The sequence below is a fragment of the Stegodyphus dumicola genome, chromosome 6 (assembly GCF_044657685.1).
Source record: "Stegodyphus dumicola isolate Sdum_Otavi_A_Nest chromosome 6, ASM4465768v1".
In the NCBI taxonomy this organism is placed as follows: domain Eukaryota; kingdom Metazoa; phylum Arthropoda; class Arachnida; order Araneae; family Eresidae; genus Stegodyphus; species Stegodyphus dumicola.
This window is the reverse complement of record NC_140773.1, coordinates 90,510,696-90,525,527: the sequence shown is the minus strand read 5'-3', so window position 1 is coordinate 90,525,527 and position 14,832 is coordinate 90,510,696. Positions and strand designations below refer to the sequence as shown.

General features: G+C 34.7%; 1 protein-coding gene across 1 annotated transcript; it reads left to right on the top strand.

Annotated features, from left to right (window-relative positions):
- Positions 1-342: 342 nt before the first annotated feature.
- LOC118186542 (uncharacterized) lies at positions 343-11,857 on the top strand. Its single transcript, XM_035356651.2, has 3 exons — positions 343-1,021; positions 4,017-4,165; positions 11,641-11,857. The coding sequence occupies exons 1-3, from the start codon at positions 369-371 to the stop codon at positions 11,781-11,783; spliced, it is 945 nt and encodes a 314-aa protein (XP_035212542.1). The 5' UTR covers positions 343-368; the 3' UTR covers positions 11,784-11,857.
- The last annotated feature ends 2,975 nt before the right edge of the window (positions 11,858-14,832 follow it).

The following is a 14,832-nucleotide window of genomic DNA, read 5'->3' as shown; positions in this document are numbered from 1 at the left end:
AACGCAATGAAGTTTATTTAGAAGGAGAAAAAATATGAAACAAGATTGCATTATCTGCATCTGCCAGCGATTTAGATACTTCAAAATTTTCAAGTAGTTTTTATTTTCTAAAACTACTTTATAAAATTAGATAAAGCGAATGATGCATGCTGCTCTTAAGATTTTACATGTAAAAAATGTAAAAAATAAAATGATTTGAATAAAATGAAAGAATAGCTTATTAGAGATAAGTGAGTAATAAAAAAACTACTTGTTGCAAATTTCTCATGCAGATGTTCGTATTTCTCACTCTGAACTCAATAAAGATAAGATAATATTCAAATCGATAGGTCTGTAAAGAAAGTGGTTTGTTTAGTCAGTGCAAAACTATGAAGTATACTGCTATTATTTTGAATGCAGTTTTGACTGTGGCATTATGTTGTCCACCGGAAGAAGCTTTATATCCGTGCGTTTGCAAGAAGCATTGGGGAAGTTCTTATACGGTGGATATCATTTGTGACGGTTTGCATAATGAAATTGATCTGAAAAATGCTGCTGCAGCTTGCAAACATAGGCCGAATATATTAAGCTTTGTAATCTTAAATTCCGTATTAAATTACATTCCTCAATCAGCTTTTGAAGGAACTTTTATCAAAATAATAGAAGTGCAAGAATCTACACTGTTTTCATTGAGTGATACAGAACAAGCACTTGTTGGGATGGAAAAGACTTTAGAGTCTCTAACATTGATTAAAAACATTTTCATGGGATCGTGGCATTGGTCTAAATTAAAAAGCCTCACTAAAATGAACCACTTAAAAGTAAGAGAAATATCACTTCCTTCGATAGAAAAAGACATCGACAGTCTCAGTTTTCTTAGAAATGTTGATTTTTCAAAGAATGAGATTTCATGGATTTCAGATCAAGCTTTTGAAAATTTTAAAAATTTAGAGTCTCTTGTCTTGGGGGAGAATGAAATCAAGGAAGTGAAGAGAAATATGTTCCCTAATCCTGCTTCCCAACTTCGTATTATGAATTTCACGTAAGTTTTTTACGTTACATGCTGTTTAAATTGCTTGCATAATTTAGATTATTATAAATTACTGTAAGGAATTTGTTTAAAGAAGAAATGATTTAAAGACATCAATTGTATTATAGAATAAATGTAAATGATTACAATATTATTTGTGAAAACAGTACAAGGAGTTCTAGGAACAATGTGAAATGCCTTTTTAATTAGAGATTTATAATTTTTTTCGCTTAATCTTGAGTTTCATATAGCCAATAATATTTGTAAGGAGTAGGAAAATACTTGTTTTAAATTTTTAACAATTAGATTAGATTTCATTTACAATGAATGTGTGTGTTTGTGATTATGGCAAAGCCTCGAGGGCTAAGGGGAGGGATGCTTTCGTGGAGGACGTTCTAAGGGAACTGGCTCGTATACACGTTACACATGCGGAAAACCACGAAAACGCCCATGCAGCCAACCCGTTTGCGGGATTCGAGCCTCGGACCGAACTACCAGTGTTCAGCGACTTTATCGCTCGGCCGCTGGTGGACACACTTCCAATGAATGTAAAACATATTTGCATTTTCAAAATCACATACATTTAAATTTTGCATTAATTGTTTTTATACACAAATGAATGCATATATGATTAATTTTCGAAATTTTACAACTATAGTAACAAATGTCTAATGGATAAAATGAATGATAATTTTCATTCAGTACAACAGGAATTTAATTTTAGATTTGTAATGAGTTTTTAGTTGATCGGGTTTAATTTAATTGACCTTATTTTTGATTGAACAATAATAAATTTTTGATTGAATTTCTGTCATCAGACAATCAATCTGGAAACGTATTTTGCTTAAAAGGTATATCTTATAAAATCATCTGGGAGGGAATATCAGAAGTCGAAGGGCTTATAGCAACTAAAAGACTGCAGTAACATGAGAAAAAGCGCATTGCGAAACGCAGGTTTAATTGAGTATTGCAGTAATATAATATATATTAGTTTTTCTTAGGATCCTGAATGACTGTTGTAAATCTTACTGATTAGATAAAACGGAGAGTAAACCTGTGTGGTTATGATTTTGAATGCTTAACACAGTAAATGCTTAGTAAATAAGCGCATGAATAATGGTACTTTGTAAAGGGCTATAAAAATTCAACTTTTATCAAAAATTAAAAAATTTTAAATTCAAATATTTTTACAAGCTATTGGGTTATTTTAATTTGCGATTTCTAAGAAAAGCAGCGAATAAAAATAATAAATATTAAAATCGAATAAATAAATAGGTTTTGAAAACAGGTATTTTCGAATGCATTCCTTTATGTATATTGCATAAAGTAATATTTAAAATAGCAGGCGAAAGGAATTACAAAAATTGTAACTCAAAATCTTCGGAGACTTGACTATGCGGTGTATCCTCAGAAAATTACTCAAAATGATGGTCAGTACACAAATTAGAGATTGGCAAAGTGCTAAATTTTAAATGTGGTAAACTGAAGAAAGCCTCGTAAATGTGAAGAATTGCAACATATATAAATTATACACTTACATATGCTTTATATATGTTGCTCACATAAGCAAGCATGACATAATGGGCAGAAAAAAATGACATTAGGAATGGCGGAAGAAATAATTAAAAGTTATGGGAGGAATTAAAACATATACAAAAATAGTGTTATTTACATAAAAATGTTAGATAGAAAATGTGCATTAAATTTCAGAAACACTTATTCAAAACGTCAGTGATATAAACAAGAATACAGTGGGTGATCGGTTAACGAAATGTTCGGACTGCGAACAAATCGGACAACGAACACTTTTAAGAAAGATTTTTGTGTTCAAACAACGAACACATATTCGGATAACGAATTAAAACGAATTATAAAGAACACTTCTCGGCTCTCGGAGCATAATGTGCAGAGTTGCCAAACCCAACGGACCAAACATCGTTTTTCATCTCTCCTGAATTATGTTGCTTGCCTATTAAACTTTAAAGTTCTATTGGAAAAAAAAATTATTGGAAATTTTTTATTGGAAAAAAATTATAGCCAAAGTAGACCATCAGTTTCGGTTTTGATCTCATTCAAAACCGAAACCAATGTCAGTAGGGTTGGAAATCTTTACAACGACAATGCTATTAATCACTTCCGGAAAATCCTGAAAAAGAGAGAAAAGCAATCGGCATTGGACATGTTCTTCAACGACCCATAAAGAAAAAATGAAAAGGAATGATTAATATGCAAGACTGTATGTATTATTTTTTAATAAACTTACTAAGGAATTATACATCCTTTTTTTAATTTAATTTTTAGGCTCTCCAGAACGAATTAATCGATTTCACAAAAAAAATCTATGGTAAATGGATGATCGGTTAAAGAACAATTCGGTTAGCGAACATATTCTTGTAATAGATTATGTTCGTTAACCGATCACCCACTGTATATATTTATTTATAAAGGAAATTATCAATGAAACTGAACTGATTTATTATCAATGAAACTGAACTCATAGGGAATATGTAATCACTCTTTTTCAGCTGTAAAATTATTCTGTAGTGATGACAACAATCTATTTGCACTAGCGCATAATAACTGTTTGCTACTGAAATGCAAGCCGGCTCTTACATTCAAATTATGAATAGAGAAAGAAACATTATAAGAATAAATATGACATACATAAAAATTCAGAAGTATGCCTTCCTCGAATAATATCGAATATGTGGCCATAAGTGGCAAATCATCATAGAATCTACTTCATATAAGTGCAGCTTTTTTAAGTAGCATTGTTTTGACTTACGAATTAAAAATTTAAATTAACTGCAATATATTTGAAATTCATTTATTATGATTTGAAATTATTCTTTAATATTCCTTAATTCAGCAGAATGAAATTACAAAGTATTAGGGTTAAACTAAAATTATAATTGTCCTTTCAAGACAATCAGACATTGTCTGTAGTGCAATGCAATTTAAAATCATGAACTTAAACATTAAACGATTTGCGTGTAACTCTTTGCAGACAAAACCGAATTCAAGCACTTCCGACTGATATGTTTGACAATATGCCAAGGCTTACTGCTTTTCATATAAAGAATAACCGTCTTCTGACTTTAGACGAGAAAGTATTTGCATCAGTTTGGAGTCAGTTATTCTTTATAGACATAAATGGTAAGTAAATTTGGTTTCTTCCTTTTACCAAAAGGTTAATAAAATTCTATATATGACAAAGACTTGTAAATACATAATATATAACTACTCAGTTTTAGAGTCAAACGTTTAAGTGTGATTTTCTCTGCTTTAGCCGGCGATATCGTTTAACATTTCTTAAATCAAAGTTTTGAAATGTTTCTAAAAATCTAAAAGTGTTCAGTAGTTTTTACACAAATTACATGCTGAAGTATCTGAAAAAAATTCGGTTCCGTTTTTGTACTCTTCAATGCAAAATAATAATTTTCTTAACTAAGTATGAAATATGAACACATACATAAATTGTGGCATATAGCTTTGCTGAAAATGTGTACAGTCTAAAAGTATACTTATCAAAACTATTATCATGAATTTAGTAATTTGGCTTAAGTTTTATAGTTAAGTGTTCAGTTTTCCCACATGAAAAAGTTTGAGAGAAAGACTTATGCCCGGTTTTCAACAGAACTGACAATGTTTCGTAAGATTTTTTCTGCTGAATATTGCAGTAATGTTCTTTTTTTTTTTCTTTTTTGAAGTGCAGTGAAACTTGTGTTAGTTGGTATAGTTTCAAGTTTTATTTCTAACTATTTATTAGAAAATTGGGCAGTGACTTGAAATATTTCACACATGAATTTAATTAAATTTCATCTGAACAGATTAAGGAATGTGTTGAATACATTTTGCACACTTTTGAAAAATCCACGACCCTTAGAAAACAAAATCCTTTACGATACGCTAAACACAGTGCTATGCAAAACTGAGAATGAATCAAGTTTCACTTGGAAATTTTAAATTGACATAGGCTGCATATTGAGAAATCATGCATATGTTACTTCGCGCGACGTTAAAGTGACGAAAAAACAGAACAGTAGCAAAAACTGGTACAAAATACAAGAAGTATTTTATTCAGATTGATCTGATTTCAGTGATAGAGAAGTCTGTTCTGGTATGGTAGCAATGAGAGAGAAGAGTCACGGGGAAAAATATAATTAAAGCATCAGCTGGGAGTATGATTTCCAGCAGGCCTTCAGCAGAAAGTATGATCACTTCGAACAGCGATGCATATTTTCCATGTCACCTGTATGCTTAGAATGCTGTGGTTGATAAGTTCTTCGAGTGTCTCTGCTCATTCTTATTTCAGCACCTTTTTCATCTGTTGATCAGTTGCTGGAGGATATGAATTTGTTATTAGATATATGCTAAAATATTCCCAGTGTACCCAACAGGACTTAGATTGGGTAAAAAGCAGACTAGCCATACAAGCTACCAACAGCACGTTACTAGCTGTAGCGCAACTGGATGTCGTATAATGGATAATTCGAGGATAATGGCAAAGATTATCTCATCATTGTTCTCGGTTACAGTTATGGCTTCTATTTATTCTGCAGCTTTCGTTTCCTATACAGCATAATGCCTTATCAAACGACAACACATTTCAATCATTTCAGTATTATTTATGAAGTGATAAAATAATACTATGTGCCATCCTCTTCCAGATTCACACTATCGTTGATACTAATTTACTGTCTTTAGAAAACAGTAATGCGGATTACATATTTACTTTTTACGCTGACAAAATAATTTAATTACACTGCTGGCCACCCAAATTGCAACACCAAGAAAGACTAGAGATATCACAACAAAATATATTTAGTAGATAACATGTTGATCAAGTATCAAATGATTAAATTTATAGACTTCTATGAAGTGTGGTTCCTTCCAGAATCAGTAGCCAGATTAGCCGCCATTGTTGGAGATCACCTCTGCCACACGCCTCGGCATTGATTCAAAGAGACTTCGGATGTGTTCTTGGGGTACAGCAGACCAAGTAGCTTCCACATGTTGCCAAAGTTGACCTGGTGTGGCAGCTTGCGATGTAATCTGGGTCAGTCGTTCAGCAACCATGGACCACATGTTTTCTATCGACGAAAGATCCGGAGAGCGAGCCGGCCGGGAAGCAATTCGATCTGGCGATTGACGAAGAACCCTTGGACAATGCGTGCCACGTGTGGTCGCGCATTATCCTTTTGAAATATGGCTGTGGGCAAACCCTGAAGGTAAGGAAGAACAACTGGCTCCAAAACCTCGTAGATGTTGCGCTGACTGTTTAAAGTACCGGCAATGCATATTAGAGGAGTGCGAGAGTGATATCCAATACCGCCCCATACCATAATACCCGGTGCAGGACCAGTCTGGAGGTGCATAACGCAGCTGTTCAGCATCCTCTCTCCACGGTGTCTCCAGACTCGAATCCGACCATCGTGGTGTTGCAGACAGAAGCGTGACTCGTCAGTAAAGACAATTTCATTCCATTCTGCCGTCCACATCCTTCTTTCATCGCCCCATTGGCGGCAGAGACGTCTGTGGTTCTGCGTCAAGGGTAGACGAAGCAATGGACGTCTTGCGGACAGACCACTCTGCTGTAAACGGCGTCGAATGGTACGCAGACACTGTATGAGGCGTTACAGACTGAATGTGCTCTGCTATGGTTCGTGATGTGACTGAGCGATCCGTCACTGCCATGCGCACAATGTTGCTGTCATCACGTGAAGTGGTGCACTGAGGTGGATGCAATCGAACACGTCGGTCCATCGTACTCTCCTGCATCCAACGGTCACATATCCGCATTACAGTTGTTTGGTTTCGTCCAACACGACTACCGATTTCCCTGAAAGATAATCCTCACTCTCGGTAGACCACTATCCTTCCTCTGTCGAACTCGGATATTTGATAGAACAATGATCGCTGTTTACTACGAGGCATAATTAATCGTATTTTTGAAAAAAACCACAAGAAAAACATAATTGCCGATTTTAAAATCCTCGAAAACTCTAAGCTTTAAATAGCGCTTTGAAGTGGTGCCACATGCGCGCTTGATGTGCGTCTGCGCTAAAATTCTAATCATTTGCAAATCTCACCTCCGCTAATGCATGTTGTAAATTTCATGTGATTTGCATGCTTCCTTCAGGGTGTTGCATTTACGGTGGCCAGCAGTGTATTTAAAAACCACTTCAATGTACGAAAATCTCGCAATGTTACGCACAAGATATGCACAGTTAAAATGATTGGCGGTTGCCAACTGTAATCTGATATTCCTCCAAATACAATGAGTACTGCCGAAAGTTGTCAAATAATGATTTATTTTTTACGCATTTTCGCAGTAGCTTACTTCATTATGCTGATGTTACACAATGTGTGCATTGTTACTTCATTGTCTTTGCATTTACTGTACCACTGTATGCGGGTCGCTGAGTGTCAGGGACTAAAAGGACGCCTTTTAAAGACTATTTGAAAAACAAACTATCTTTACAGTCATTTAGACGCAATTATCCCCGACATCTAGTGCTCATGGTTCCTCTGAATTGGTCTGGAACTGCTTCAGCTGTCTCGCGTGGGTTTTCAAAGTATGTAAGATTGCGAAGCTGTCGTCAATAAGAACTGTTGATTGTGCGTTACGATAACCAGTGCTCGAACACTTGCATAGATCTTTCTGAAAATCGCAATGATAATGATGCAATGCAGAGGCAATACTAATTTCGTCATCAATAGTTCTCAGACTACGCTATCTCTTCAGCTTCCTAATTAACTATCTCATGCAAAATCATTTAAATATTTCTTAGTAGTCTTTCCATTATTTTTAATGTAACAGAGGAGCTAAATCGGACAATATTTTTGATTTTTAGCATAAAAAATATCTTTTCAAAACCATTCATTCGATTGTTAAAACTTGCCCTGGAGCGAGAGCAAATTGTAACAGACATGATGCAAATAGTGACAGAAAAACGAAAAAATTTCCTAAATAATTTTTCGTTACCATTCTTTTATTAATAAAAGTACAAAAAAATCTATAATTGTTACTACTTGGTATATTCGCAAAGAATGATTCAAGTTTCTTCATCAGAACTGTAGCTAACACAACCAAATGGCAACATTTCTCTCTCGCATTTAACCTGTGTAGGCATTGCTCCCATCCTTCTTTATCACAGTTGCCATAGACATCTTCCTAAGTTAAGCAAAATCACTTTTCTGTTTCAGAATCACTTCTCTGTTTCAAAAGAGTTCATAATCCTTTTTTTCAACCTTTTTTTATGATTTTGTTTTCTGTATTACCTTTACTTTTTCCTAAATCTTCTCTGCTTGTCTTCATTTTTTATTAATTATCTCTTCATAGTTTTTTTTTTTCAATATTTCTGTTTCAGATGTGTCAGTTCGGATGGCAGATTTCCTTTATCGGTCTCTCTAGTCTGTCTCTGAGGTAGTTTTAGTGACGGAGGACGTGGGCACCACCCCTTTACCATTATGGTTAGTTGGTTTAGCGCCACGTCCACCCTTATCTAAAGTTGACTCATGTTAAAGCCACACGAGATCCACTCATAGGGCACATTGATTAGTGTTGCAAAACATAGATATTAAAAATGGTTACATCTGTGTGAAAACAGTACTTATGAACAAAACTTTAGCAAGTGACACATAAGATTACAATTCAATACTCTCTGAGGTAGCAGAAAGTCTAATTATACGAATCAAAAGCTCGAGGCAAGTTGTAACATGTTACAATTACCGCCGAGATTTTGTTGCAATTTGCCGCATTGTATGGTTTTAGACACTTTTGTTGATTTACAATAATTACAGTTAGTACAAAAATATTGCGATTGGTAACAAAAACCCATTAAAGCAGCATTTTTCTAACGTATAGCACGAAGGTAAAACCACTTTTTAAAAGATTACTTAACTTACTTTAAATCAAAATTTATAAAATTTTTCTGCTTCTATAGTTAAAACTTGCCCTGGAGCGAGAGCAAATTGTAGCAGACATAATGCAAATTTGACAGAAAAAACGAAAAATTTTGTAAATAATATTTCATTACCATTCTTTTATTATTTAAAGTACAAAAAAATTGGTAATTATTACTACTTCGTATACTAGCAAAGAATGATTCAAGTGATTTCTAGTAAAATGAAGACAAAATTTTATTTAATCAATCGAAAATGTCAGTCTTCATCAGAACTGCAGCTAACGTAACCAAATGAAAGCATTTACTATAGCTATAGGTTTACCTACTAGCTAAAACTAGCTATAGCTAGTAGCTGAATGTTAGTTTAGCTAAGACGCTAGCTTAGTCCACTAGCTAAGACGCTACTTTAGCTATAGCGTTTACCTACTAGCTAAGACGGATCATAATCTCACACTATCCTTTTCGGGGGGGGTAGATTGTGCTTATATTCATGAAAGTCATGTTCAGTGAAACTTCTGATCAAAATTATCGAAAACACTGTTACAACTTATCCCTCTTAGAACTAACCCATAGCTCCTTCACAGAATAAAAGCCTTGCACACCTACAATATTAGTGCTCATCGTTAGGAAATGTAGATAAGCCTAAGCTTTATAAAATAATTTATAATTTTCCACTATGATGTAATTTCAAACTTTGAATCTTCCTCAGCTTTCCGTTGAATATATGTTGTTTTGAAAATGGATAGTTAAATTTCTATATAATTTTTATAATTTTAAAAATAGACTTGGAAAGCGTTGGTGTGGTTAATTATGACAAAGCACATTAGGGCTATCTGCCTAAGGGGAAGAATGAATTCGTGGAAGACTTCTAAGGGAAACTGGCTCGTATACTTGTTACACATGGAAGAAAACCACGAAAGACTTGGAAAGCGTTTTCAGGTTGCAATCTTTAAAAACAGAGAGTTGAGGTTAAAACAGAGAGTTGATATTTTAAAATAGTCTAAGATTTGGACTTTCGGTATATTAAACAAAATTAATAAATTTCATAAAGGAGAATAAAACAGGATAAAATGTAATGTTGTTTGAAGATTTTACAGTCGGTATCACAAAAGCAAAAAATTAACTAAATTACTCACAAACAATTTGCCCAAATGTGCGAGCAATGATGGATGAAATTACACAAAAACATCTGGGCTGTGTCATATTGATGTGCATCTAAGGATTGCTAATTCTGCTGTTATGCTGTGTATCTAAGACTCTTTAATTCTGCTTGCGTTTGATTTCTTTTCGTTTGATCACAGTATGATCAAACTTTTAAAAATATTAAATTTTCATATGAATGGAGGCAGAATTAGAAATTTTAACCTAATTTTAACCTCTTACAAAATTTCTGGAAGGCACTTAGTGGTGAATAATTCAGCTGTAATTATCTCCTGTACGTTCCTTTTCTCCTGATACGAAACGAAGTTTGTTAACCTGACTCTCAAGAAAATTCTTAAGCAGGATATGATTGAATGTGCTATGGATAAGAATTGGAGGATTCTGGGGAAAGAGACAACTTTCATTCCCAGTTTTCGAAGAAAGACAGCGGTAGCTCTATTTAGACGTCTGACCGGATATGACTGTTTGAGAGACCACTTCTATAGAACTGGAGTGGTGGATTCCCCAAACTATATTTTGTATGACTCCAAGCAGCCTATGATTTTTGAACGTCTAAATAATTGTATTGCACTTTCTCAGTATATGGACATTGTTAAAAAATAATGGAGAGCCCATGGTCTAATGGCTTATGGGCTAATGTTTGGCATTTGTAAAATAAAAATAAATCTTTTGTACCCCTAGCTTTTACCAGTTCTGAACTTCTCAAGAAAACAGTATACATTACGTTTTTCATTGTTAGTTATCTTTTTACCGTTATTACATTGGAATCATCTTCAAAGAACCATTCTTTGCTTTCTTGATGTGTTGGAACGTCAAAAAATGTGAAGTCGGTTTCATCATTAGTTAATGCGGTGTCTTTCATGATTAAGTAATTTTAGGTTGCTTTACTAATTCTGATATGCTTCATATTTTGGTATTTTATTTAGGTGGAACTCAGCAACAAACTAATTTTTTCGTATGGAGTTCTTCATAAATAATTTTATGGTTGCGGTTATGAGGTAAAAATGTTAATCCAAATGACCTTGGGTACAGATATCTAAAATTAAAGACATAACAAAAAATCAACAATTTATCCAGAAATATACGAAGCAAACAAGAAATTCCATTCGTATATAAATAACTGGACAACAGAGCCCGCTACAGCTGTGACTGTATTATCTTACCAATATTAAAAGAACTATCCTTTACTAAACGAGGCTAGTTGCAGTGCTGTTTATCGGCAATTTCAGATATCAGCTAGCCCAGAAAATATGAGACGTCAGGAAAACATTTGTGTGCAGATTTGTAAAGCATGATCAGCTTAGTAAGAAAAGATATATTGGGTATATGAAGAAAATTTTTGATGACTTGATGACTTATTAAAAATGAATATAAATTCTTTTATTAAAATGAATATGAATTACTTTGTATATATTAGTATATAGATTATCACGTGACACTATAAAATTAATAAAGATTTATAGTTGTAAAATGTATGTGCAATGTTGAAAATATTAAATAATACTGTAACTGGAAATTTCATAATATCAGGGTGCAAAATTTTGTTTTTCTCATTTCTAGACAACGATCTTCGATGTGATTGCAGAATGTCTTGGATGATGCAGAGAAAATTTCCGCTTTTGACCCTAGGACTATGTTCAGAACCACCTGAACTGAGGGGAAAGAACATTACGATGCTTTCAGTGAAAGATCTTTGGTGTTAAGAGCTTTAAAAGAACCTTAATTTACCCAAATTGTATTTTTTATGTTGAAGAGTAATATAAACATAATGCATGTTTGTTTTGTAAATTTCTGGTTCACACGTATTCCTCACATGTAAATAAAATTAGCAAATGGAAGCATTTTTAACATTACAGTTAATTCATCAGTTTAAAATTCGCAACATTTTCACACAGAAATATATTTTTTTATATTAACGTTTTGAATTCTTAAAAATATAATTTTTGATGTAATACTGCGTTATAAATTATAGGCTTTTTAGATACCAGCTTAAAAATATAACCAGAAAAAAACGTTATTTAAATATTTAAATGGGAAAAAATTGTAATCTTCGAGACAGGAATCATGCGATAAATATTTCCTTTACAGAAATTAGTGTATATGGGGAACATGAGATGCAGATCATTATATCTTTAAATGTATTCAAATATCTGAATTTCATTAAAAAAAACCTTAGCCAGCAATAAGCTCGCTTTCAAAGGATACTTGATTAAGACTCTACACCTGATAGCTAAAATAAATAGCATCTTGACAATATTAGCATCAACTTTCAGACTAACAATTCTTATACTTTTAGAGCTATAAACTGTGGAAATATATTCTTTTTATTCTCATAACCTAATTTTTCTTAACGCGACTATTAATAATACTGTATGACCGAGATCAACAAATTAATTAATTGTAAGAAAAAATGAAAATTAATACTCTCTGTATAAAATATATGCGTATATTTTAATCTGTATGATATGGAGTATGTATATTTTATGCTGTATAATATGTATGCATATTATCTAAAATAAATAGCACTGATTAATGGAGTTTGATAGCTAACTTTAAGTCTAACAGTCCTTATGTATAACTTTTGTTTTATACCGTGCTGTTTTTCTGTATGCGGTGTAAAAATATTTATTATGCTATTGAATAGTTATGCATTACTGAAACGGAGTTTGAATCTACAGGGTTATCCAAATTAAACTTCCCCAACTCAGAGGCCTATGCAGAGTGTTGTATGGGTCATAATGTGATGAAATTTTAAAAACAGACACTTCAGATCATGCGCTCGAGATTTATTACACAAAAAAATTAGTACAAGAAGTTGCCGATAGGTGGCGCTGTAACACTAGTAATGTGCATATTGCAGCAACGTGATTTGCAGAAATAAAGCTTCTGCGCAACTTATCCAAAAGACGAGCCCTACAAAAAGTGGAAGACAGGCCTTGCGCAAGCAGTTGTTTCCAGCTCGCTGATGCACAATGGCGACTTTGAAAGACAAAGCTCTGTTAGTGAAACTTTTCTAACAGAATGACGAGAACACTGCTGCGATAAGAGCATTCTGTCGGCTGAAGATCTTACGCCGAGGACCAATGACACCATGCGCTCTACGAGACATGATGAAGAAGTTCGAAAGAACGGGACAGCTGGGAATTTTACCAGGTAGAGGACGACAGGTTGTGGAATCTGCACACGTAGAAGTCGTTGCTTTGGCGGTCGTGGACCCCACTAGCCAATCGCCACATGGTGTTGTCAGTGTGCCAACTGTTTCTCGTGCTGTTGATATGCCCTATACGACCGCCTGGCGTGTGATGCGTCGAATCCTCGGTTATTTTCCTTACAAAATCCATAGTCGTCATCAGCTGTCCGACGGGGATCCTGTAGTTCGGGAAACATTTGCGTTGCAGTTCCTTTCCAGAATGGAAGTCGTTGCTGCTTGGCCGTGGAACATCCTTTGTACGGATGAGGCCGATTTTCATCTGAATGGTCAAGTGAATACGCATAACTGCCGCATTGGGCAAGTGAAAACCCGCGCGCTATCCATCAAGTGCCCTTGAACCCTCCAAAGGTTACTGTATGGTGCGGTTTCACTGCAACATTCGTCATTCGGCCTTATTTTTTTGAAGAGGTGACTCCAACAGGGTTCAAAACCTGCTCTGTCACAGGAAAAGGTATCAGGACATGTTGACAACGTTTGTGATCCCTGAACTGCAACAACGTGGCCGCCTCCAGGACACGATATTTATGCAGGATGGTGCACCTCCCCATGTTCTTCGTGGCGTTCAACAGGTGTTATGGGCAACTTTTACCGATGCACGTGTAATCAGCCGCTGTTTCCCTACAGCTTGGCCTCCCCGCTCGCCTGATCTCACGCCATGCGACTTTTGGTTATGTGGATTCTTAAAGGATCGGGTCTACCGAGAACACCCCAGCAACCTTGGCACATCTGAAAGACGCAATTATTCGACATGTTCGTGGAATTAATGTGGACTTACTGCGTTCCGCTGGGGAACACACTGCTTTGCGAATGGAAAGAGCTGTAGAGAACCACGGCACACATATAGAACATCTGTAGAATGTCTTGTTGATCTGCAGCGCCACCTATCGGCAACTTTTTGTACTAATTTTTTTGTTTAATAAATCTCGAGCGCATGATCTGAAGTGTCTGTTTTTAAAATTTCATCACGTTATGACCCATACAACACTCTGCACAGCCCTCTGAGTTGGGGAAGTTTAATTTGGATAACCCTGTATTAACATCACAGGAAAATATTTATTTTATTGGACGCATACTATCTGATTGTTCTTTTTAATTATAATTCTTAAATTAGCATCAAGTATAAGGTTCTTAAAAGAAATAAGATATAAGCCGCAAAATTTGCTTAATTCGGAAATTAAGACTTTAACTTCCTAAAAGCACCTACTTACACTTCTTTGACGTAGCTTCTAAGTGGACACCTGAAATGCCTTCAATTTGCCCTGGGAAATAAGATCTACCCCATCTGTGCGAAATGTAATACTGATCATTTCACTCCTGAGCATCTTCTCACCTATTTGGGACTTATGTAAGAGAACCTAATGAAAAGACCTGCCTTCGTTTTGACGGATCTTGGACTCATGGATCTGGTTTAGCCTACTGGAAGACCAGTTACGATCAGTTACAACAGAAGATTTAAATTCGTAAATTTATTATTCAGTTTCCTACATTTACATATGATCCGGTAGTCATGAGTTTTTTAAAGCATCTTTAATCCTTAAATA

Coding starts and splice junctions, on each gene's coding strand:
- LOC118186542 (XM_035356651.2), top strand. CDS start 369: ATGAAGTATACTGCTATTATTTTGAATGCAGTTTTGACTGTGGCATTA. Junction 1,022..4,016: donor CTTCGTATTATGAATTTCAC/GTAAGTTTTTTA, acceptor AACTCTTTGCAG/ACAAAACCGAATTCAAGCAC. Junction 4,166..11,640: donor ATTCTTTATAGACATAAATG/GTAAGTAAATTT, acceptor TCTCATTTCTAG/ACAACGATCTTCGATGTGAT.